General features: G+C 37.1%; 1 protein-coding gene across 2 annotated transcripts in view; it reads right to left on the bottom strand.

The window, feature by feature from the left end:
• raver2 (ribonucleoprotein, PTB-binding 2) overlaps window positions 1-26011 on the bottom strand; it is a 150850-nt gene that overhangs the window by 28293 nt on the left and 96546 nt on the right. For both annotated transcript variants that reach the window (XM_041790749.1, XM_041790750.1), the window contains exons 5-6: window positions 19054-19245; window positions 6519-6639 (exon numbers count right to left, since the gene is read on the bottom strand). In XM_041790749.1, coding sequence (XP_041646683.1) covers window positions 6519-6639; window positions 19054-19245 — 313 coding nt within the window. The remainder of the gene's footprint in view (window positions 1-6518; window positions 6640-19053; window positions 19246-26011) is intronic.

The following is a 26011-nucleotide window of genomic DNA, read 5'->3' as shown; positions in this document are numbered from 1 at the left end:
TAGTATTACAGTGATCACTGCTTCATCTTTTAACATCATTCTTACTTCTATAATTATAACTAGAACAGTTTCACTGAATGCAAGAGCAATAATACTCTACTGCTATATTTATTAATAATAAATTAATGCTGTCTTTATCATAGTAGGGTATAGTCTTTATCATAATATTAATGATTACTGCTGGTCTTTTATAATAGAGTATAGTCTTTATTATAATATTAATGAATACTGCTGGTCTTTTATAATAGGGTATAGTCTTTATTATAATATTAATGATTAACACTGGTCTTTTATAATACAGTATAGTCTTTATTATAATATTAATGAATACTGCTGGTCTTTTATAATAGGGTGTAGTCTTTATTAGAATATTAATGAATACTGCTGGTCTTTTATAATAGGGTATAGTCTTTATTAGAATATTAATGATTAATGCTGGTCTTTTATAATAGGGTATAGTCTTTATTAGAATATTAATGATTAATGCTGGTCTTTTATAATAGGGTATAGTCTTTATTAGAATATTAATGAATACTGCTGGTCTTTTATAATAGGGTGTAGTCTTTATTAGAATATTAATGATTACTGCTGGTCTTTTATAATAGGGTATAGTCGTTGTTAGAATATTAATGATTACTGCTGGTCTTTTATAATAGGGTATAGTCTTTATTAGAATATTAATGATTACTGCTGGTCTTTTATAATAGGGTATAGTCTTTATTAGAATATTAATGATTACTGCTGGTCTTTTATAATAGGGTATAGTCTTTTTTAGAATATTAATGATTACTGCTGGTCTTTTATAATAGGGTATAGTCTTTATTTTAAAATTAATGATTAACACTGGTCTTTTACAATAGGGTATAGACTTTATTATACTATTAATGATTAACACTGGTCTTTTATAATATGGTATAGTCTTTATTATAATATTAATGATTAACACTGGTCTTTTATAATAGGGTATAGTCTTTATTTTAATATTAATTATTAACACTGGTCTTTTATAATAGGGTATAGTCTTTATTATAATCTTAATGATTAACACTGGTCTTTTATAATAGGGTATAGTCTTTATTATAATATTAATGATTAACACTGGTCTTTTATAATAGGGTATAGTCTTTATTTTAATATTAATTATTAACACTGGTCTTTTATAATAGGGTATAGTCTTTATTATAATCTTAATGATTAACACTGGTCTTTTATAATAGGGTATAGTCTTTATTATAATATTAATGATTAACACTGGTCTTTTATAATAGGGTATAGTCTTTATTACAATATCAATGATTAACACTGGTCTTTTATAATAGGGTATAGTCTTTATTATAATATTAATGATTAACACTGGTCTTTTATAATAGGGTATAGTCTTTATTATAATATTAATGATTAACACTGGTCTTTTATAATAGGGTATAGTCTTTATTATAATATTAATGATTAACACTGGTCTTTTATAATAGGGTATAGTCTTTATTATAATATTAATGATTAACACTGGTCTTTTATAATAGGGTATAGTCTTTATTACAATATCAATGATTAACACTGGTCTTTTATAATAGGGTATAGTCTTTATTATAATATTAATGATTAACACTGGTCTTTTATAATAGGGTATAGTCTTTATTATAATATTAATGATTAACACTGGTCTTTTATAATAGGGTATAGTCTTTATTACAATATCAATGATTAACACTGGTCTTTTATAATAGGGTATAGTCTTTATTATAATATTAATGATTAACACTGGTCTTTTATAATAGGGTATAGTCTTTATTATAATATTAATGATTAACACTGGTCTTTTATAATAGGGTATAGTCTTTATTACAATATCAATGATTAACACTGGTCTTTTATAATAGGGTATAGTCTTTATTATAATATTAATGATTAACACTGGTCTTTTATAATAGGGTATAGTCTTTATTATAATATTAATGATTAACACTGGTCTTTTATAATAGGGTATAGTCTTTATTATAATATCAATGATTAACACTGGTCTTTTATAATAGGGTATAGTCTTTATTATAATATTAATGATTAACACTGGTCTTTTATAATAGGGTATAGTCTTTATTACAATATCAATGATTAACACTGGTCTTTTATAATAGGGTATAGTCTTTATTACAATATCAATGATTAACACTGGTCTTTTATAATAGGATATAGTCTTTATTACAATATCAATGATTAACACTGGTCTTTTTTAATAGGGTATAGTCTTTATTACAATATCAATGATTAACACTGGTCTTTTATAATAGGCCACAAAGGAAGGTGTGGTCTGGACCTGCCCTCTTTGTAAAGTGTTGTGAGATAACTTTGACTATACAAACAAAGATTGATTGATTGATTTAAAAACAGAACCTATAAAACCCAAAACTGAAGTAATACTGCAGCTTGTATCAACAATAAACTCAATAAATGAGTTTTTAGATTGCATTAAGGAGTCCTGTTAATCTCAGATCCTATGAAAGTCTGTTCCACCATCTAGGAGCGTAACAGCTAAAAGCAGAATCACTAGAAGTTTTCATTTTGCTGTGTGGGGCAGCTGAGAAAGAAAAACCAGAGTTTCTAAGTGGCCTCTTGTGTCTTGTGAAAGACCACTGGGTGCTTTATTAAAAAAAAAAAAAAAACATCTGCAAACTTTGCTACCTTGCTTTTCAGAGCCATGCCCTTCTCCTTTTCCATCACAGTCAAAGGCAAGAGCTAGGATTTACATTTGTCCATACCACAGAGATCTCATGGAGAGAAATTTCTGCATTTTCTCAAAAATAAATTAAAATGTTGATTGATTAAAATGTTATTTTTTTGCCTTTATTTAACAGGACAGTTGAAGGGAGTCAGGAAATATGGGGTGAGAGGGAGGGGGCGAGGGCACTTGCAACAAACATGCTCCGAGACTGGGAATCGACCCTGCAACCAGTGTCTTGAGGATTAGCCTCTGTACTATATGGGTGCCTGCTTTACCAACAGAGCTGAACTTGCACCAAAAAAAAATGTTGATGACCACCAAATAAAGATGATAAAACATATGTACCGTAGTAGAGTCATCTGTATCTTTCTATATTAACCCTGTGGATGCTGTTTCAATGCAAATTTCAGCAGGAAATGAAAGAGCTCCAATCTTTAGCTTAGAGAGAAAGTGGTTTAGGAACCTTCTCAGGGCGACAGTGAGCTGCTGAACTGAACTGAATTGTCTTCATATAACAGGATACAATAAAATTAACAGCCCCACTCCTAGTGGGAGAATAAAAGTCTAAAAGTCACACCTTCATACAGTGTTAAAACATTTTCACTTCACAGCCCATTCCACACAAAAACACACTCATGTAAAAAAAAACCAACCCTTAATGCATAAATAGGTGCTAAAATGCCACAGTCAAGACTCAGAGCCTTGTCCATCTCACTTCATCTTCTCTTACTGTTATATATAAGCATCATCCAGCCCAGCCTCCTCTACTCTTTCCCATGCTAACAGTTGTCAATAGAAATAAACTCATCTGCATGACAAGTATTGTCTCAAAAATAATTGGACTGCCCACCCAAAACCTTTCAGATCTCAACAACAAAGCTCCGACACACAGAACACTCACCCACTCCTCTCTATTTTACCACAAGGTCTTCGATACAGGACCCTGAACTGGGACAGGACACGCTTCAAAAAGAGCTTTGTCCTCTCCACATTGAAACTATCAACACATTTCCACAGTGACAGGTGATACTTTTATGTGTCCCTCTGCTTGTTTTATGTTCACTTATGTATGTCATTGTTAACAGTGTGAGCTGTGACAGCATATTTCCCCGTGGGACAATACAGTATTGTACAGTATTTACAGAGAAGTGCTGAGGAGGTTATTAGCTAATAGAATAGAAGATCAGTGTAAAGTCATCAGAAATCACAGCCTACAGGTTCTTACAGTCCTAGAGAGAGTCCAAGGAGAACACAACAACTCCTGTTTTGTTTAGGAGGCAGGTTTGACTCCATTGCAACATATTCTTTGAAAAGCTGTGATTTATTTTTAAAAAAAGGTATTAAAATCTATAAATTGATCGCTTAGGCTGGCCATGCAAGAGATGATTATCAAATCTTCAATCAAGACAGTTTCAGATTTTTATTTTATTTATATTTTAAGATTTTAAAGTCAATTCAACCAGACCTTGAGACTTCTCACTTACTATTTTCAGCAACAATTTCACAATGGGAATTCCCCATGTGAGAGATCTCACACAAACTCGCATGGTCAAATGTGATTTCAGAGTAAAATAACCACAGAGCACAATGAAAATCCTCAGACAGCTATCCTAGCATGTCATAGTTGCAGTTAAAAACAGAAAATGATGGAATGAATATGGGTAATATTCTGGCTGAGATGAAGGTATAGTTGTGTTCGTTTGTGAGCCGTAAACGTACATGACATCTGGTTGGTGGCGCTATACAGTCGGCTTACTCTTTTTGGCTATTGTGGCTAGTCTGTCGGAGGCCGTCCAACCTAGAGTCATGGTCAGGGCACTCTTGAAAAAGAGATTTTTAATCTCAATGAGGTTTTCTCCTGGTTAAATAAAGGTTAAAATAAAAATAAATAGTTATCAAACATTTTTTGCTATTTAGGATTTGATAGGAAGCAGTAAATCCATGGTATTTACACCACACAGTTGAGATGGTCAGAATTGTTGAATGGAACTGAACGACAGTCAATCAGGACGTAAAGCCACGCGTTAAGATTTTTTAACATTTTGACTTTTTTTTTTCAGTGTGGGAGACCCCACTCATGTTGACAAATAATCATTTATTTTTGTTTGTATAGTGTTTGGTGTAGAACAAGATGATCAACAAAGCACAAAATGCCAAATCTCGCGCTGACTTTAGAGTGAAGAAGCAACTGTGGTTAGCTGTTAGCTACATGCTAAGTCCACTGCAAATCAACAAGTTGCTCCTCCATTTCTGATGTCCATCTAACTTTGTTCTTCCCGTTTATTATTGTTGCTATGGCTGTGTGTTCATTTTACTTCCTCCTTCGGTTGTCTTTCTTCCTGATTGGCTATTGCTCTGTTTTATACTCGTGATTGCTTGGCTGTCCTTGAAATAAAATTCAAAATCATGAGTTAAAAGGTGAAAATATGACATAAAATTCTGAATCTAAAAGGTAAAAATGTGAGATAAAATTCCCCATCATGAGTTTAAAAATGCATATTCTGAAAATCTGACTTACAATTTACAAATGTGAATCTAAAAGGTCATTCTATGAGCTTAAAGGTCATAACTATGCATCGAAAAGGTCAAAATTTGAAATAAAATGTAAAAATCCTAAATTCAAGTTATAATCGTGAGATGCAAAATTTAAAATATGAAATGACAACATAAATTAATTTATTTTCCCTCATTTTTATCTCATTGTTTTTACTTTTTCACATTTTTATGATCTAACAAGTATACTTTAAATGATCAAGGTTATGTTTACATTTTTATACTGGAGGTAATCTGAAGACCTCAGACAGGTGGGCCAGTTCTAATAAAAATATATGATCTTGAGGGCCAGGCATAACTGTTCACAGGCTGGATTTAGCCCCTGGGCCTTGAGTTTTACACCACTGCACTACAAGAGCAAAACGGTTAAATGTGACATTATTTGTCATCTTGTGTGGGGCTTCTCACATTTCAAAATCAGTTCAGGTTTCAAAATTTTTTAGTGAGTCCAGCTTCACTCATTATTGGCATGGCAGTATCAGATTTATCATGCAACCTAGTCAGAAAGTATGTTAATATGAACACTTATTTTGAAATTAACTTCTCTGTTGAATAAATTGTAAGTCTTACTTAAAGTCTAAAGCCTACAAAATGTTGGAAAACACGTGCACTTGCACAGTAACCTCTTCAGTTGCTGATACTTCTGTTAGCACATAGAGAGGCTTTAATGATGTACACGTGGATTAAGCCACATTTAGATGTAGAATTAATACTCTGCACTAAAAAAAGTCTAAAATTGAGTGTAATGTCTTCTCTGTTCAGTGCCACTAATATTCAATGAAAACATTTTCCATCCAGTGTCATCGGGAGATATGTGTATCCTCCACACAACTCCTTTGATTCACCTAAGGAGCTAAGGGCTACAATGTTTTAAGAGTAACTTTTTATCTTTACAAGGATGTCCTCTTAACTTTAAGGAGAATACAGTTGCTGCAGCATAGTGAGATGATTGAATAAAGCATCACTGTACATGTTCATTTCTATTATGTGCAGGGATTGTGAAGGGCAAGCTATTAAATAATCACTTTACCAGTACAAAGTTGTCCCTCTTGATCCTTACTATTAACCCATTAATACAAGCTATTATGTAAAGTTCATTAGGCTAAAAGAAAGCCTGCCAAATATGTTCAGACACTATTAAAATCCTGTCATAATTGTGTATTTATGACATGATTTTATGACATTGTTTCTGAGGTTTCATTGTGGGACTGAATGTAGAGCTGATGCATGCTGGTCCCAGTCCTACCTCCTCTTTTCCCTGTATGGTACGGTCTCATGAGGATCTGCAAGGCTGCGGGGTTGGTCATACTGGTCAACAGCTGGGCCAGATTGGGTTCTGGAAGCAATCCTTTCCTATTACTCAGAATCTGCAGAAGAAAAAAGACACACAAATAAGACAAGGGGATATGAGACCAAGAGTGCGTGTGGAGTGTATTTTGTGTTTTGATGTTGTCATTTCAAGTCCCTGATGGATGCACTAATGATTACACTAGTTTACATCATCGGGATACGTCTGCCATGTCAGCAGTGGAGAGTTTAAATGGGAGACAAAAGAAAACAAGGAAGAAAGAAAGAGAGGGGGTCGGGGGGCAGAGCTGTTAGAGAAACGGAAAAGAAACAGGAGGGGAAAAGAGACTGGGAAATGTGAGGGGAAAAAACTAGGCAAAGGAGGAACTTTAAAAAAAAAGGAAGAAGCCACCTGTCAAACATGCACTTATTCACACGTTCTCTGCCAATTCTACATGCTGACATCATGTTTCAAAGAAAAAAGAAACAGGCATTTTTCTGTAAAAGTTGCTGCAATCTGGTGCAATCTGGTGTAAGGTGTGAATAAAACACACTGCTAGCTGCTGCACAAACAGAACCACCCATATTTAAACATTTTAGTGCATGGACCAATCGTAAAAAAAGCAAAATGCACGTTTCATTGCACTTTAATAAATTAAAATTCCTCTTTTTTTCTGGTTAAGTTTAGAAATATTACATAAAAGAGTTAAAACTCAGCTTTTCCACTTCACAACACTGTGTAGGTGTTGTATAATTCTCTGTGGACTGTAAACCTAAGTACACAACATGACAAGTGTCATCATATTGTGATGTAAGTATTTCTAAATGATAGTTGAAGCTACATTTATAACCTACACACTTTTAACACAACTGAGAGGAGCTTACATTTGAAACAATCTAAAAAAATCTTACTAATGTCAGAATTTTACCATAAAAATGAGTTTAATGAGGATTAATATGTCAGGATTCAATAAAAATAAATTTTCAGGATCATATACTTAACATCAGAGCTATTTTCAGTGGGTCATGATTGTTTGTCGAGAAAAAGAAATTGTAACAAATGACTTATGATGAACAGAAGCTCTAAGCAGGCATGTATCAATACATTTTATTTTACTATGTTTTCCCATTAAAATGAGTATTTTGGTGTTCTACTCAAGATCCAGCTTTACAGTCACATGCAGAAGTTTCAGGCATGTAGGACGCTAAGATTTCATGAAAGGGGCCAATGTACCAAAAACCAGGGCTAGAGGGGGCAGAGCCAGGCTGACATAAGTCAACACACATGTCACTGTTCAGCCAAGGTCAAACCTGATGGCATCTCTTCTGTGCGGACCTTTTCAGTCCTGGTAGTACGTCTGGAGACCACCGGTGGTTTTCTGGCCTTTGGGCATCCACAGCACAAGCAGGGGCTTGTTGCAAACCTACCGTCTGGATGGTACCCTAGGCCGTGCCTTCGCGCCACATCCACCCCTTGACTCTGCCCTAAAGGTGTGTGCTTTATTTTTTCAACAGATTATTTTCACTGCTCCTGTTCATATGCAAGGAAATCCAGAGCAGGATTAAGTATTGTTCAATCCTCCTTCCTGGCCTCGGGTGGCTCACTCAGCACATCTATGCCTTACTTCAGCCTCAATTTTTGGCCCAAACATGTCTCAAAGTTCCTCACAATACCTTCTTTAATAGACAACAATGCTGGTTTTGTTATTATAAGAACTAATTTCTTGAGATCTATTTAGCAACTAAAATGTACAAGGCATCATGGAAAAATTATGAAACTCTGCCACATTCTTCAACATTTGTTTTGTCCTGTCTCTTTGTTCAGATACATTCAAAGTCCCAATTTTTCACTTAATACATTTACAGTAGGTGGTGGAAAAATTTCCAACATTTAGGTTACAATGTCTGGAGGCTGTGTCTGGTCCTAAGGCTAGACCAGTAGACCACTGCTTTAACTGATTACATGGCTTTGAGAGTCAGATTAACTCAGAAATGGAGCAAATATTGGATAAGAGATAGATCACTTTGACCTCAAAGGTGGAAAATCTGAACACTTATTTATTTTATCTTTACTTAAGTCTCATTAAGGTTTCCCTCATTTACAATGGCACTGAGACACAAAAATGTCCAATTAAACAAACCCTGGAAGGATGATAGTTACAAAAACTACTCACTGTGGTGAAAAGGCTTGAGATAACCATGTGTAATTGTCCAAGAGGGGAAAAAGAGGGGACTTTTGGACAGTCAGTATAGTGAGTTTGATAAGGTCCAGTGGTCCACTTCAGCATAGATGTTATATAAGATGGTGAATGTGAAATCAGGGATTTACAGATGAAAACCAACCATCTTTGTTAAACAGAATACAGCCATGAGTGTTAAAGGAGCAGAGTCATCAACAGTCTAGAGATTTAAGCGTGGAGGCAGCAGCACGTCTACAGTCAAAACTCCCAAAATCCAGCTCTGACAGAAAGATTGCCTTAACTACACTTTTCTGCAGTTAGGAAGAAAACTGCATCTATTTCTGTACGGAGACCCAAGTTTCTGCTGAAGTTTACCAGTGAGGTTATCAGTGGTGATTAAATTTAAATGATTTATCCAGCCAAATACCAAAATATTTATAAACTGTGACCCTTTCACTGCTTACATTGAGTATAGTTATCTGTAGACAGTAAAAATCAATATGTCCAGCTTTAGAGAAGATCATGGATTTAGTTTTGCCTGCATTAAGAACAAGTTTTACAGCAATACAATTGTTCTGAAGACTGGTAATAGTAAGATGCACAGAATCAGCAGCGCAATATAAAGTAACATCGTCCACATAGAGAGGAATATTACAGTCTTTACAGAGGAAACAACATTACTGATATAGACTGTAAATAAAATAGGGCCCAGATCTGATCCTTGCGGAACACTTTTGTCCATAATAAAAAACTCAGATTGAATTTTGCATCCTTGACACTCTGAAGTCTATGAAAGAGACAGTTACGAAACCAAATACAAGCGTCAAAGTCAAACCAAATATTGCCAAGTGTCTGGATGATATCACCCCCATGCCTCGGTTATGTTAAACATGATGTTTTAAATGTATATCTCTAATCAAGGTGAAGCCTTGAGCCTGTTATGGATGACTAATAGCCAAAAGAGATCCTGATTAGATCAATAAATCTAGGCACTTAGCCAAAACAATGACAGTCCCGCCCCTTTCTGGGTGAAAATCCATAAAAAATGAATAGTGGTGAATTGGAAAGACAAAGTTCTTAAGGATTTAAAAGCTAAAATTCAAAAATATACAGTGTAAAGGATTTTAGGAGTCCAAATCAAATTTATAAAACCCCAAAACATTATGGGTTTTCTGAACAAGGATCCTAATATTACAAAATAAACTATTTAATGGTGTACATGTCTGTCTGTTCAGACTTTCACTGTCAAATGAGACTGACAGTCCCATCTTGTGACTGGAAATGTCATCAACCAGGGGTCATCAACTGCATCTGCATCTGTAAGGCCAGGTTTTCCCTTGATAGATGTTTTGGGGGCTGGACTTTCAAATAAACTGGAATTAAGAGTCATTTTGGTCTAATTAAAATACTTAAAATTATATTTTATTTTATTTCAAATGTATGCCATTTTTAGCCTCTATAAGTAAGATCAGTCCCTATACCATAAACAGCCACAAGGGGGTGATTGAGATATTTTCGCTGAATATCTCCATCCATTATGTTTTCCATTACTTAGTTTGCTGCTAATATGGTGTGCCCTGACTGAAGAAAAACCTGTGCAAGAAAAAGTGTGTTTAGTGTTGATTCTATTTTCTATTCTATTCTGTTGTAGGATTTCTTTAAAATAAATCCGTTTTTACCAATCCAGACAATATTTATCAATCTCAATCGTTCTAATTTGTTAAATAGCTGTAGGGAGTTTAAAAAAAGACACCTTATATAGATCAACCTATTTTTTTCTCTGCATATTTCTGAATTTAATAATTTTCTGGGGGCCGGATGGGAAGATATGGGGGGCCTGATGTGGCCCTCGGCCGCCAGTTGATGATCACTGTCATAAATTGGCATCACATGCTTTATGTAATGTTTTAACCATGTTATATGAGTCTTATTTTAACATTTAAAAAGTAATTTACATATAGGTGCATCTAAAAAAAAACGGAATAGAATGAAGAAGTTAATTTTTTCTGTGATACATCCCCTACAAAGTGAAATATTTCAAGACCTTTTTGTTTTAATGTTGATGATTACAGCTTACAGCTCCTAAAAATCAAAAATCCACTAACTTAAAATATCAGAATATCTCAAAACTGTGATGTACATGGCAACAAAGTAAAACAAAACAGTTTCCAGAAATAGACTCCACAAAACTTCTACACATAAAGAGCTTACCAAGATTATCCCGCTGGACATGAGGGAACACCGTGGGCCAAAAGACAAACAACGAACTGACAGGGACAAAGAGAAACACCAAAACTAAACAGACATGGAGTGATTAGACATAGGGAGGCATGTGGCTAACGATCACAGGTGAAACAGGAGAGGGCAACTGAAGTAGAGGGACACTGAGGAAGAAGCCAGAAATCTCACACAAACAACACAAAACATAAGGGGGGGGGGGGGGGGGTTGTGTGTGTGTGTGGGTGTGGGTGTGGGTGTGTGTGTGTGTGTGTGTGTGTGTGTGTGTGTGAAGCTATAGCTCTTTAAAGCACTTCTCTGTACTCTATTCACGAGATAATACAGACGATGTGCCATACGTTCTTCTTAGAATCATTCACTAGGAAATCCCGATTTTATTGTTGTTTTGTGAGCTGTAGTAGCCGGTGCTGTGTAAGCATGTTTATACATGAGTCTGTCTCCATGCAGCCAGCATCACACAGTACGATGCTTTGTTAAAGCTCCACAATAAAGTGCACACTCTTAAATGTTTAAATAAATCAAAAGGCAGAGCTTTAATGCCCCCCTACTGTGCTGTTGGCCTATCGTTGCACTTATGCACCAGTACACAGGGGCGCTGAGCCATTATGCAGTTATTCAGGTATAAAACAGCACTTTCCAAGCAAACTGGCCTTTTAGCATTAAGCATCTATTGATGAGGACGATAAAATCACGGCATAAATAGAGTGAAGATTAGTCTACTGTCTGTGAGAGCTGATGGGAGTGCATTGCAGTTTTTATGATGCGCAAACTTTCCAGAGATCAGGAAAAGAATTTCACTTTTGTATGATGTTTAAAATAAATGATGTGTAAATAAAGTCGTAAAATGTTATTATGACATTGCTATTACTGAGCCATAACCAGGAGTTAACTTGGTCTGAGGCTTCCAGCTGCTTTTTTTTAATCCATGTGTGGCAGGGTCACACATGACAATGATGTGGTTGTTTTCTTAGGGGTTTCTTCATTCAGAGAGGAAACTTAATCAGGTTTGTGCTCAAGTGAACAACCAATATTGCTTTCAATTAAACACCCTGTCAGATATTCTGAATATCTAACATTGATCGGCAGAATCTGTACGGGATGTGGGCAGGATTGGAAAGATTTGTTGCAGGTGTAAGGAGTGGCTGGGAGGCAGAGCTCTGGTGTTGAATATTGGCTTGAACAGTTAGAAATCCTGGAGCCAACTATCAAGGATTAAAAATTAAAATTTTTCAGTTAACTATCTGTGCACATCCTTTGTGTGGACCTGAACATACTCCATGTTGTAAAAGTCACATTAAAAAACCATTTTGACGTTTTTTCAAAAGCTAATAACTCATTTAAATTGAGCATTTCCTGGATCCAAACACATCTCTGCTGACTGCCTTTTAAATCCAAAGACATGCTGCAAGGCACATTCCCAAATAAGAATTCAATCACCAATTACACTGCAAAATTTAATTCAACAGAGTCAAATGAAATGCTATTGAATTAGACAGTGTCAAATCAAATGGAGCAGCCGCGGTAGATCCTCCTCATCTCTGACAGAGAGGCTGCAGCACCTCTCCTGCTGGCCCAAAGATCCACACACAAGCATCTAGCTATTTAAAACAACATTAACAGGATGGTGATGTTTTCCTCTCCATCTGCCCTGGAGCTAAAGCACGACTTCAGCTCGAGTCAACCTTGTTTCCTCCCTGTCACTTCTTGAAGCGAGAGTAGCACTGACGGGGATGGAGCGGGCCTGACTCCCGCCTGTCAGCGAGAGAGAAAGAGGAGAGTCCGCTTCACGGATACAGTGTGAGTTTGTGTGATACAGCCAGGGAAACTGATGAGTGTGTGCGCTAGTGTTGGACAAGGCCAGGCGTCGCTGACAGCGTCTTTCAAGGAAAGAGTAAAGAGGAGGAGGAGAAGTGCTCTCTTATTTCTTTTCTGCTGGAAGAAAATGTCATCATGCATCAGTCTGTTTGCTACTGGCACAAAATCCAGCCACACGCCCACGCACACGACAGGGAGGTAAGGAAGCCGCGAAGAAGCAAAGGCGAGAAGTGTCGCGTAAGGAGCGGGATGGAGGGAGAAGAGAGGAGGAGGGAGGAAGAGGCCATCTGGTCCTCGGCATTCACGCTCGCAATCACTGAATGTAGAAACGACAGAATCGCCTCAGAGGAGATCTGCAGCCAGGAGCAGGTCCTGATCTCTTCCTGAACGTCTGATGTTTTCTTTTACCAGCTGCTCACATTCACTGCAATAATCTTACAGCAGCCGCAGGGCACTAATCTAACCTTAGAGTCTTCCTCCTCCTCCTTATTTCTGGTCTCTTTCTCTTCCAGTCCCCCTGTATTCATCCTCTGTGTTTATGTCCTCCATCCTCTTCGTGTCTGCCTTATCTTCCTCTGCTAATTTATTCATTTTATACACATTTTCTCTAAATGGTTTCTCATCATCTTTGTCGCAATTCAGGCTCTTTGCTTTACAGTGTATCTATCTCAAGGCTACAAGCTCTTTATGTGCTACAGATAAGTTAACATTTATGGGAATAACATCAGAGAGAATAAGCTGTATGATTTATTCTTAAAAGATCAACAAGTGCCAGAGTAGAGGTTTGAAATTTAAGAATTACTACATTAAAGCACCTTTTTGTTTTATTGTATAAGTGATGGTTAATGTAATAGGTGAAAAGGGGTTGCATTTAAATCTTGCAGACAAACTTTAACTAGAAACTTCTAACTTATTATTATCATTTTCATTAGCTTTTTAAAGAGTCTGGGCAAGTTTTGACAAGTCAAACGCTGTTCATTTGCTCCAGCAGCAAAATACTGCCTATGAATTTGCAGTAAAATAATGGTGCAGGAGATTTCCTGTTATGTAGCTTTATATAGCCTATATACCTTTATCTTATTTGGTGCCTCAGACTTCTATTGTTGTTGCTATGGCATAAAAACAGCTGTCTATAACATTAGATTTGTATAAATAGGCTTGCAAAGCTGATGGGTTGGCCAGATTCCACGTCTGTCATCAGGTGGATCTGTAGCTCAGCTGTTATCTCGTTGCAGTAAATGCAAGCCTGCTAGTATGTGAGGCTGAAGATACACTTGCTGTTAACTATATGTATATATATATATATAAATATATATATAAATAAATATGCATATATATATATATGGACTGCCACGTGTCTCCACGTGTTGCATCGGCTGTCGCATCGGCTCCTTTATGCAATGTGGATGCAACATGCAGCCTACACATGACTGGTAAAGACAGTGTAAATGCAGAGGAGGTGTGAGAATCAACAGTAGCAGAGAAACAATAGCTGAAGGTTGTTAAGACAAACTGTAAAACCAAGTTCAGAATGCTTTACATCTAAACGATGTGTTATTATCGCTGCACACAGACAAACACGCCAGTCAAACCAGATGAGATAAGTTCTATAGGTTTAACAAGTGGGAGTGCAAACTGGTGACTTTCTGTCAAGCGTGGCTGTATCTATTAGCTTAGTTTTCACTAAATACATAGACGATCAATATATGTTAACATTATTTATTACATCTTTTTGGGGGTGGGGGGATACCTTTATTTGATAGGAAAGCTGAATAGAGACAGGAATTATGGGGAGAGAGAGTGGGGGAAGACATGCACAGACAAGACATCTACAAATGCAGTCGGCTGAAAGTCACCTTTTAACGAGGTCACTAATTGAACTGAAACACCAGGACGCTACATCCATGTGTGGGGGAGAACACTGAATAAACAGAATGCAGATGTTGTGCTCTTTCCAGTGATCAACAGTCTGAGCTGACGTCTCTATTGATTACTGATTTTACTATAAAGTGAGGTCTATCTCATAATTTATTTTATAATAACATCCTCAAGTGTAGCCATGGTTGTGGTTAACATCCCACACATCAGAGTCATATACAGCCTGATTGTCTTATGTACATACAGGGGGGCTCCAAGGAAAAATGGTTGGGAAACAGTGTAAAGCATAAATAAAAAAATCAAAATTCAAAATTGGATTCATATTTCCTGGTCAGAGCATTAGAGGAAGAAAAATGTCCTATGGCAGCTGAAGCCATGTTTTGTAATTGCATGCTACTCCCAGCGCAGCCTGGAGATATATATATATATATATATATATATATATATATATATATATATATATATATATATATATACATTTTTTTTTTTAATCTAAACTGACATTTTAAGGCACCGTACTTTTTTAAAACTTGATGCACAAAGCTAATGTTATTTGATCTTATATTCCTCCCCATAAGAACTGATGTAGACGATGTTTTTGCACCAGTGATAAGATAAAACAATGATACGTAATAGAATCTGTGAAAGTTGAATGCAGTATTTATACATTAAAATATCTCTGATTCCCTGGTTTTGAAGAATACAGAACTGGACTTTTACTTTCTGGGCTTCAGTCTCCATCTCCAGCTAAAGCAGGAGTTAATCAAAACTGGACAGGATTTATACACTGAAGAAGACCCACACTCAAACCTTTCTTAGTGGAAAATATGTTTTTTCTCTTCTAAGCTTTGGCAAGAGTTTCTCTACCAACTAGCTCCACTGACAGTGAAGAATCGTGTACTGACAATGACAAAGGTCATGCTCACATTATAGAGTTTGACCTGGCTCATTCTACAGTATTTTATCCTCTCTCAGTGAAGTAAATACACAACTCTAAAAACTTTTCTGGGCTTCATGTAGAATCATTTAGACTCTACTTGATATGCACACTTCACAAAAATTTGCATTCAAATTTTGCACCTATGAATAGTAAAATATAAATCTGTGCTGAAGGACTGTTCCTTCTTTCCTGAAACTGATTGGAGCTCTCAGCTGTTTCATCATTGTGTGGCTGTGAGTCTGCTGGTGTGTATTTATTTGAACGACTGTGTATGTATGAGTGTCATACTGTGTCACCGGCTGTGGGTTTGGTTTATTTCAGGCAGCAGGAGATTGTGGAGGAGCCCAATCAGTCTATAGGACTATAATTATCACGTCAGAGACTCTCTGCTAACAGTGCTGTGTGGGAGTATACCACAGCTACACAGACCATTTCAGCCAAAGGCCTCATGCATGTGCAGCATGTCAAACTTCACATTATTCAAACACTGGACGTGCTACATCAGTCTCAGTTGGATTTAGGATTACCATGTTGATATTTGAGTGTCTGCTTGTTTGTGTGTTCAGGTGTCTGCCTGGAAAGTTCAATATTTTCGTGAAACAGTTTTAGTAACCACGGTTGAAAAATGAAGCCAGTGCAGGGAGCAGAGAAAAATTAGTTCCTCAAGAGAATGTGGCTGCACAGGCAAGAGTATCCCCATTAAAGCCCATGCTGAAAAGCATGCAGCGTTTTTATCAATCATCCACTTTGATTATGAAGAATCAGTCACAATAAGGAGAATGGCTGTTTGACTGACAGATGGTTGAACTATAGCTGCTTTCCTGGAGGTTCTGCTTCACATGAGCTAAAATCTTCAACTCTAAACTGTTGGCTTTGATTATATTGCTTCATTGTTTGGAAGAAGCCAGCTAGATCAACAGCTGGAGGAACTGGTTGAGTGATTTACCAAGATATTCATTCGGTCCACCTCCACTATGACTCTGTCAACTTTCTGATTAGCATGAGTTAAAACCTGATTTTATTAAATTTCCACTGTAGAACCATAGGTGGGTGCAGCCGATAAGTGAGGCAGATGTTTGGCATTCTGGCTGATTTTCTGTATCAGTGTTTTATTTTACCAATAGCTTAAAATATTTACCAATCAAAAGATATGACACTTCAGCTCTGTAAGGTGTGTTTTCACCTCTGACTCTATCTTCACTCACCAAGGTCTCACTTAACATCCTGCCAACTACACTATCTGATGGGCTAGACATCAAACAAGTCCTAGCCAATCAACCTTGAGGTCTGGGTGCCACTGACACAGTAACTGTATGACATCATTTGTTGATTTCCTGCTACTTCAGTGCCATCTCTTGTGTTGATAGATCTGGTTATGTATTTTCCTTCATTTTTTGATCCTACAATTTTACTTTTGTAACATTAAGAACATTTTTGCCATGGCAGGATATTAGGAGCACACTAAAAGATATAAGAATAAAGAGGATCAGTTAACTTTTTAGAAAAAAAAGTTGTTATTTTTCAGAGAACCTGAGATTTTTGAGATGATAAAATCTTATTTTTTGAATAACCAAACTCAAATTTCTGAGTTCAAATAGTTCAAATAGTTTTAAATGAACATAAAAAACATGAAATTTCAGAGATTTAAGCAACCTTATATAAAAAATTTCAACTTTTTAAAGTCATAAACTTAACAGTGGTTGGTTTACATCAATGTCTCTTCAAAGTCAAGATGATAACAATAATGTGATGATTCTGGGCTAAAATCAGAAGATGCTTCTTTATTTCTCAGTCCCAGTAGGAAGTATTATTTGAACAGGCTCTTAACTGCAGGAGGTGTGCAAGGAAAACTGCTTCATCTGGTTTGATTTTTCCCCCAAACAATTGGCTATTTTTGACTTTTAATTTCAAAAATAAATGGCATACTATGTAGTGGTTCTGTCAATTATAAAATCAATGTTTATTCTTCCAAGTGGGCACTGTGGGGTCTTTGCTTTTCTTAGATCCAATTACGAGAGGTAAGAGGGGGGCTAAGGAAAAAAGGTTGGAAACCACTGGAAAAAAGCATAATGTGCACACTGTCCAGTGAGATGAATAGCAATGGAGCAATTGTCAAATCTACCTTCAGATGTTTGAAAATATCAAAGGTGAATTTCCTCATCCGTGTTTCTCAGCAGCCGAATAAGTGCAAAAAAAAAAAAAAGTTCTCTTTCCTTTGCCTCAGCTGATTCAAGGACCATATATCTCATCTCCTCTGATATCTTTATTCGTCTCATGTAAAAAACAACATGCTCAACAGCTCACCTAGCTGCTCGTAATGCCCCAATGCAAAAGCAGAAACCCCAAGACAGCATAAATTCTGTGATTTTTTCATTTTTTATAAGGGAAAAAAAAGACCAAGGGAAAGAGATAGAATTCCGGTTTCACCTTTTCTTTGTCTCCTTTTCCTTTTCATCGCTCTTTGTTTGGATGGTTTAGTTCGTTTGACCCAGGGTAATGTTATGCGGTAATGCGAACCAAACAAAAGGAAAAGTGCAATGATGTTGCAATTTCAGTTCCAAAAATGAACCGAGTACCCCGGACAAACAGGTGTGAGAACAACCTTAAAAACTCAAACTCTATCTTAACATGCTAAGTTTCGATTGCCATGGTTTCTCAAACTGGCAAAGAACAAGGCAGGACCTGAAACTGGCAATATAAGTACCACAGAATTGCACTGTTAACTAGCTTATGAGTGGAGTACTGCAGAGCTGCATGGACACACCATGGCACAAATACGTAGAGCCCACGACAGCATAGGCCACTACAGCGTTGGCTTTGGTTCGAGACAGAACTTCAATACAACTATTGGGCTTAAAATGCCTCTTTAGAAACCAACACATGTTTTATAGAGTCAATGATTGTGAGAAAAGGTATCTATAGAGATTTTTTCCCAAAACCCTCTTTTTGAAATGGCTTTATATAACATGCTCTTGTACTCTAAAGGGAATAAAAGTAACCAGCCAACACTGCCAACAGTGTTGGAGCAAACTTGGAGCAGCAAGGCATTACCCATCCAACTGATTTTTAAAGTTTTTAAGTCAAGTTTTTAAGATTTGTGCTCATACTTCACTGCATATTGTTATTTTATTTTGACTGCAGCAAGAAAGGAAGCCTTAAAGCTACATTTTACTTATGTATTCAGTTACTTTCTCAGCCCTCCCTTTAACCAGATAACTTTCTTACAAATATCTTTGCTAATTTTTTGAGGAACAAAATGTTCAGAAGAAAAGTTTTACTGTTAACAAGTAAAAACAAACTTTGTATTTAAGAAGAAAATAAAAACATCCCTTGTGATTAAATGTAACACAGCTTTTGAACATATTAAGCTAACTTTACTGGTGTATAAACTTTACTTTTTTGTCTGTGTGCTGGTTGTGCCGCTCTTTTGGCATCATACTCACCATACCCTGGGCGGCGATAAGTGCAGCCAGGGTGCTTCTCCCTGAGGTCCCAGGGGTGCAGAGCGACAGACGGACCTCCTGTCCTCCCACCAGCGTTCTGTCCATCTCTATCAAGACGGCCTCCGCTTGCTCCGCACTCTCATACTCCACCACAGCGAAGCCTCGGACCGGGCTGCCCTCATCCTGAGCCAGCTGGAACACAGAAAGAAAAAAATGTGCTTTTATTATGACCAGATAGATTTTAATTGACAGCTGAAGAACTTTCTTTGAGTTTTTTGTGCATAAGGCAGATAAAACTCCTGTTTGGTTTGCATCTATTTCGGTACACCCTGTTAACTGATCTTGCCATAAACATAATGAGTTGTATTTTCTGATGACAAATTCCATCCTGCTGCCTTTAAAAGTGTCTTACAGTAGTATCCTTTTCAGTCTTTAAGTGTGGCCTTAATAGAGTGTCTGTGCCATTCTTTGGTCAATACATGATACGGATCAAGCACCAGAGGAGGAGTCTGACCCTGTACAAACCAGCTCTGAACAGCCGTTTTAGAATTCTTACATATGATGGATGTCTTTAAATGCAAATAAGCTCCTTATCCCCCTTCCCCTCCCTTCCCAGGCTCGAAAAGAGTAAAGCTATGTGCTTCAAGGGTTGTGATACTAGGCAAGGAGGAGGTATTGTTTTACTGAGCACAGCATAAACATTTTGATTGCATATGCTGACCACAAACAAAAGGTCAGACAACATTTTTGTGGTTGAGTGGATACAAGACACAAATTCAGGGGTAGTAGAGTTACTGGCCCAACAGATACTCAGAATTCGGCTGAATTGTTTCTATGTTTTATCGCTGATCGTGGATAGAATTAAATAACCGCAAAGTGCACAATTCTTAGGTTACAGCAGTTGCTATCGCAGCTGAAGAGGGGTTGGCATCCATTGCCTCCGATGCCTTAGGGCATGGGGTTTGCACCCCAACTACCTTCAACTACATCACACATTAACACCTAGCAATTAAAGATCTGCACAGTGCTAGTATTCTCATTATATAAGCTGCACCTCACATGAAGGTCCTAGACCCTAACCTTTAGGACCCTCACTGCCAGATGAGGAGGAAATCCCTGTCCGGTATAAACCCCAAAGAATAAATATTGGTCAATTCCTATTCAAATTGTGTGCAAAAATACTGAAAATTAAGCTGTAAAAATATCAGTCAGTGTGAACAGAAATCCACTTATTTACATATTCAAAAGCATTGTAGTTGTTTTTCTTAATTTCATCAATTTATTTATGTATTTATTTGTGTATGAGGATATTGTGAAGGCCACTTTGAAAAATCAGAAATCTCAGCTCACAGTGAAGTAGTAGGCATTGACTAAATGTCACAAACATGCACAAAATTATGCATTGTGTTCCTGCTGCACCACTGTGGACCAAAATCTTCAGTTATTTATCCAAGCAGTGACATTATTTATGCTTCAGCAGCAGCTTTACTCCAGGGAAGGTTTAATTAAACATGCTGTTTTACTGTCTCATAGCTTCAATGCTTTCCCTCCTACACAGTAGTTTGATTCAAAGTCCTGTTTCACAAAATCATATATATATTTTTTTGGTTAAGTCAATATAATTATTGGGAGTGGATATGCAAAGACAGAGATTCTTATTAAAGAAGTAAATTCAATGTTGGCATATTTCTTTTATAAGAAAGGTAATCTGCAGAAAGTACATCCAATTTATGGGAGGAATTTCATCCCCAAAACCCTTTTTGTTTAAAAGGCAGAATATGAGAAAGGTAAATGGACTAGAAGCACTTACAGATGCGTACCCATTCACACCAGAAGTGGAGGCTGGTTTTTTAACTGTCCAATAGCAGCTAAACCTATTCATACACATTCACACAGCACTGAGACAGCAGTTGGAATAAGCTGAGGTGGGATGCCTTGCTCAAGGGCACATAGGTACAGTGCTTAACAAATTTATTAGACCACCTGTCATATTTGTCTCAAAGAAAGCAACAAGTGTTTAGTAAAAAGACAGAGAAAGCTTCCCCATGACCCACAACAGGATAAGAGGTATGGAAAATGAACGGATGGATAAGATAAGCTTGAAGAGAGATGAGAGGAGATTGACAGAATATGTTTTACAGTCTGCATCTAACAGATAAAAACTAGACTGTGTTTAAGTTAAGAAAAAGCTTTTCTCAGCACACTTTTACAAAAAGAAAGATAAAAATGACATCATGTAAGAGATACATCCTATTCCTCTTCTTCGTTATCTCATTAAACACTTTTATCATCCTGTCTGCTGGAACATGGAAATTTAAAAATCATTTCCATCTTTACTGATGGTCTCTGATCAATAAAAAGGCCTCTTCAGGCCAGACGGCGCTGCTGACCTTAAACATTGACGCCTCTTCTCTTCTCAATAGGACAGACTTTTCTGTCAGGAGGGTTCAGTCATTTTCAGTGTGTGAGGAGCAGCTAAATAATGCAGGCAGGCTAATAGCTTTAAGCTAATGGGTGATATTGGATCATAAAAATGGCTAAAAGCTAATGGCTCATGTTAAAACATGCCATTTGACCCAATGTTGGTGGATGAATTCAATTAAAATATTCACGATGAAGGCTTGATTTATTTTATTGTTAAAATTGTTTGTGCAAAATCTAGGACTGCTTCACACTCAGTGACCACTTTATTAGGTACACCTGTTCAACTGATCATTAACACACATATGTAGTCAGCTAGTCACATGGCAGTAGTTCATGTATTTATGATAAAGATGACCTGCAGAAGTTAAGATTGAGGAAGAAAGTTGATTTCAGTGACTTTTAATATGGCACATTTTTTCCAATCTTTTTTAGTCCAATTTTGATATGAAGTGTAGCAGAGGTGGGCACATCAATTTAAAAATGTAACTTAATTAACAGTTAATCAGTCAACAAAGAATTTATTGTGACAGCAGTTCATCCGTTGATTGTGTTTGTGTTCAAAACTAAAAGAAAATAACATCAAAGCGAATATTAAAACCTGCTCTAGTAAATCTGTCTGCCCCTGAGCTGGTAGTATCTTTTCTTCTCTGTATCCCCAATTTCACACAACTGCTGTTTAAGCATAAGGGCCCTACAATGCTGAGAGGTTATGATACTTGTTATTCTGACAATTTCAGGGTCCAACCAACACAGCAGACACAATCGATGGATCTGTGAGACCACTGACAGGTCCTGAACACTGCAGAACAGGTTTTCATTGAGACACTTTGCTTCATTCAGCCCCCCAACCCTGACCAGTCTCCCATTCCTTGCTACTGAAAAACACCCCCACAGCATGATGCTGGTGGCAGTATCATCAGACCAAAGAATTTTGTTTCTCACAGTCTGAGAGTCCATCAGGTGCTTTTTGTTGCAAACTCCAAGTGGGCTTTTATGTGTTTTGCATCGAGGAAAGGCTTCTGTTTAGACACTGTCAGAAATCCAAGATCAGTGGAGGGCTGCAGTGATGGTCGCCCTTCAGGAACTTTGTCCCACCTCCACACAGGATCTCTGGAGCTCAGTCAGAGTGACCATCAGGTTCTTGGTCACATCTCTTACTTAGATCTGTCTCCCCCAGTTGCTGAGTTTGTCTGGGCAACCAGCTACTGGAGGAGTCCTGGTTGTGCCAAACTTCTTCCATTTGAGAATAATGGGGGCCACTGTGCTTTTGGTAACCTTCACTGCAGCAGTTTTTTTTGTAGCCTTTCCAGGTCTTTGCCTTTACCACAGATAGACTTGAAGCAAGGTGTAGAAACATCTCAGCAATGATCAGAGAAATATGAGGCACATGAGCTAAATCTAAAGTGTTTAAGCAAGGGTCTGAATACTTATTTCAGTGAGATATTTCAGTTTTTTATTTTTCATACATTTCCAAGAAATGCTAAAATTCTGTTTTCACTTTGTCATTATGGGAAACTGAGGGTAGATTAATGAGAATAAAAGGAATTTAAATGACTTTATCATCAGGCTGGAACATAACATAAATAAAAAGAGTGAAGGGGGTCTATTTTCTGAATTCACTGTATTTCCTTTCAGATCCATAACAAGTTCCTTTTTCTACAGGTAAGTTCATGTCATAATCTTTCATCTACTCAAAGTTCCTGACTTTCTTTAAAATAAAAGCAAGTCTTTATCCAAACAGGGAGGCAATTACTCTTAGTTTAAGACAGTAAAGGAACAGGACAAAACAAAATCAATTTCAAATAAAAAAAAAGTAAAATATCAAAAATTTATAAAAAAGGGACATTTATAGCAATTAACTGTAGAATTTCTGAGACTTATCACGATTAAATACTTAGATTGTTTGGCAGCTAGAATCTAAATACTTAAAATCCATAAAGATTCACAGATTGCTTCAGTTTAACAAAAAATATATAATAGTCTTCACTCCAGCTGGGCTACAGAATTACATAACTTCATATAGGTTCAGAAGCAGTTCACAATAAAAGCATCCATAGCAGAGACAGGCATTTCTGATGGATATTTAGTAAGGTCTTTGAAGTGCAGGAGGTGATATGCACTTACAAAGAAAATGATGTTTTTGAAGATTTCAACAAGAGTTAAAAAGCTTCATGCAGATAATTACAAATTAACGGATTAATGATGTTTTCTCAGCTCTGCTAATCAACATCCTGAATATTAAAAGACATTTTTCAAAGCATACAGCATTTATTTTTTCTATTTTCTTTTACAAACCTTGGCTCCAGGAGAAAAAATGGCAGATGATGTATCAGTGGTAGAAAAATGTATTTGTACTGTGCTTAGCCTGAGTGATGCCTGTTAGCATCAGCACTCAATCAAGTTCCCTCCTCCCCCTCCTCCCTCCTCTCAGTCGTCTGCTGCTCCCCCCGGTCTGAACACAGGATGGATGGATGGATGGATGTATAGATGGAGGAGTAGGTCGATAGGCTATTATCATCAACATACATTAAGTAAACTGTATAGAAATGACCTGAACCACTCTACCTCTTGAGATATGGAAAGATGGATGGAAGAGGGAGAGAGTGGGAGTGAGGAGAGGATGGAGAGAAAAAGAGAGGAGTGGAGGAGGAAAACATCAGTGATTGATTGATTGAAAGAGGCTGAAAGCTGGAAGAGACGTGAAACTTGCTAATCATTATTTCTGTGTGTGAAACAAGGCAAGAGTGGGTAAAAACAGAGAAACATACACGATACATTAAACTGTATTTAAATTTGACTGTATGCAAATGATATTCAAAGTATCATCAGCTATGGTGATAGTTTGTGAGTAATGATGTGAAGACTGAGAACGCCTATCCACACTCAAATTGTTCTCAAACTACACTCACACTTTACAAAACATCCAATCATATCTGCAAAGACAGTTATGTAAATGTTCAGAGGGCAGGTTAAAACTAGAGAATGCATGTTCTGCCATTGTCTATCTGTAAGTGTATCATACAGCATTTTAAAGAACCATCAACATGGAAATGGATGAGAATTGTTCTAAGGAAGCACATTCACAGTTCCACAGCAGAGATTAACTGAGAGTTAAAGATTCGAAATCTTCAATCAACTCTTGAAAAAACCTAAATGCTTAATTTGCTCCATTTGTCTTTCCAGCAATGACTAAGTTGTTTTCTTTATTTATTTGTCTACTACATTTCTTTCTTTCAGTTATGTGACTGCTTCAGAGGGCTGGAAGGCACAAAGAGCTTAAGATAGAGGTAGCTACCATTGACCACTACGTGGAGATGCAGCACAAGCATTTTAATTTTACATTTTTTGAAAACAACCTGTTTACATCCAAAGACAAAAATACTAAAATTAAAATGGTGTTTGATGGTAGGACTAGGAGAAATCTGTGCATCTGTCTTCTGTAACCTACAGAGACATGAGAACATCTTATTTCTCCTCCCTTGGTTTTCTTTCACAGATACAATTCTGTGAAAGCACAGCCCCAGCTTGTCTCCTCATTGGCTGTCACAACCAGTTAAACAACAACTTTATTTGGGTAAATAACTTAATAAATAAAACTATTTAAACATGCAGATGGCAACCAAAGCTTCTAAGTAGAGTGCAGCATTATACGATACAATATGATAGACTTTATTGTCCTTTTCAGAAAATGTGTGTTGGACTCCATGGTTAGACAGTTAAACGGTTAAATTTGTTTATCAAATTTACGAGTTGGTTAAACCAATCACCTATATCTTTTTAGAAACATGGGCTTGATATCCCGGTCTACAATGCTCCATTAAACTGTAATAAACCTGCCCCCACTAGAGGCCACCGTAGCTTCAGTTAATGGCTTCTGCCTTCCTGTCTGAGCTTTCCAATGGCACTTCACCGGACATAAATATGAGAAGCTAGCAGCTAGCATGTCGTAGGAACAGTGTATTATGACAGTTTTTTAAAGTAGTAAATGTTAAAGAAGTAGTGAACACTTCAACATTTTTTTTCAGCTGTACACTGAAGTATCTGACTGAACTATGATAAAACACATCAATGCTGGTGTTATTTTCTGCTTTGAAAAATCGTTTCTGAAAAAGGCAGGGCTTATGTGATATAGAAACCTACCATCTACGTCACAAACTCGATATAAAAGGTAGAAAGTTACCACCTCTAACTGACTTTACCTTTCAGAGACCACTCCCATCCTCTCCTGCTCCTGCACTGCTTCGGCTCCGAGAGCTGCGGCTTTAGTAACGCCGGTGCTGGAGCCAACGACCCAAACAGGTAGTGCTCAGGACCACCACGGTCCACCACCACTCCACAGCCTGCTTCAGGGGACTCTGGAGGGGAAAAAATCCTCCACCTCAAAAGACTGCTCTGACCTCCAATTTCCACATAAAGCGACCACGCCATGATCCGCTGGTGAATCGTACTGTGGAGCAAATTACTCCTTTCAACAGCCGGCGCTCCAGACCGGCGGCGGTGCGTACCTGGAGCGCCACTTCGTTCTAGATACACT

The sequence above is a fragment of the Cheilinus undulatus genome, linkage group 7 (assembly GCF_018320785.1).
Source record: "Cheilinus undulatus linkage group 7, ASM1832078v1, whole genome shotgun sequence".
In the NCBI taxonomy this organism is placed as follows: domain Eukaryota; kingdom Metazoa; phylum Chordata; class Actinopteri; order Labriformes; family Labridae; genus Cheilinus; species Cheilinus undulatus.
Note: the sequence above shows the minus strand (reverse complement) of the source record. Positions and strands in the feature narration are given on the sequence as shown.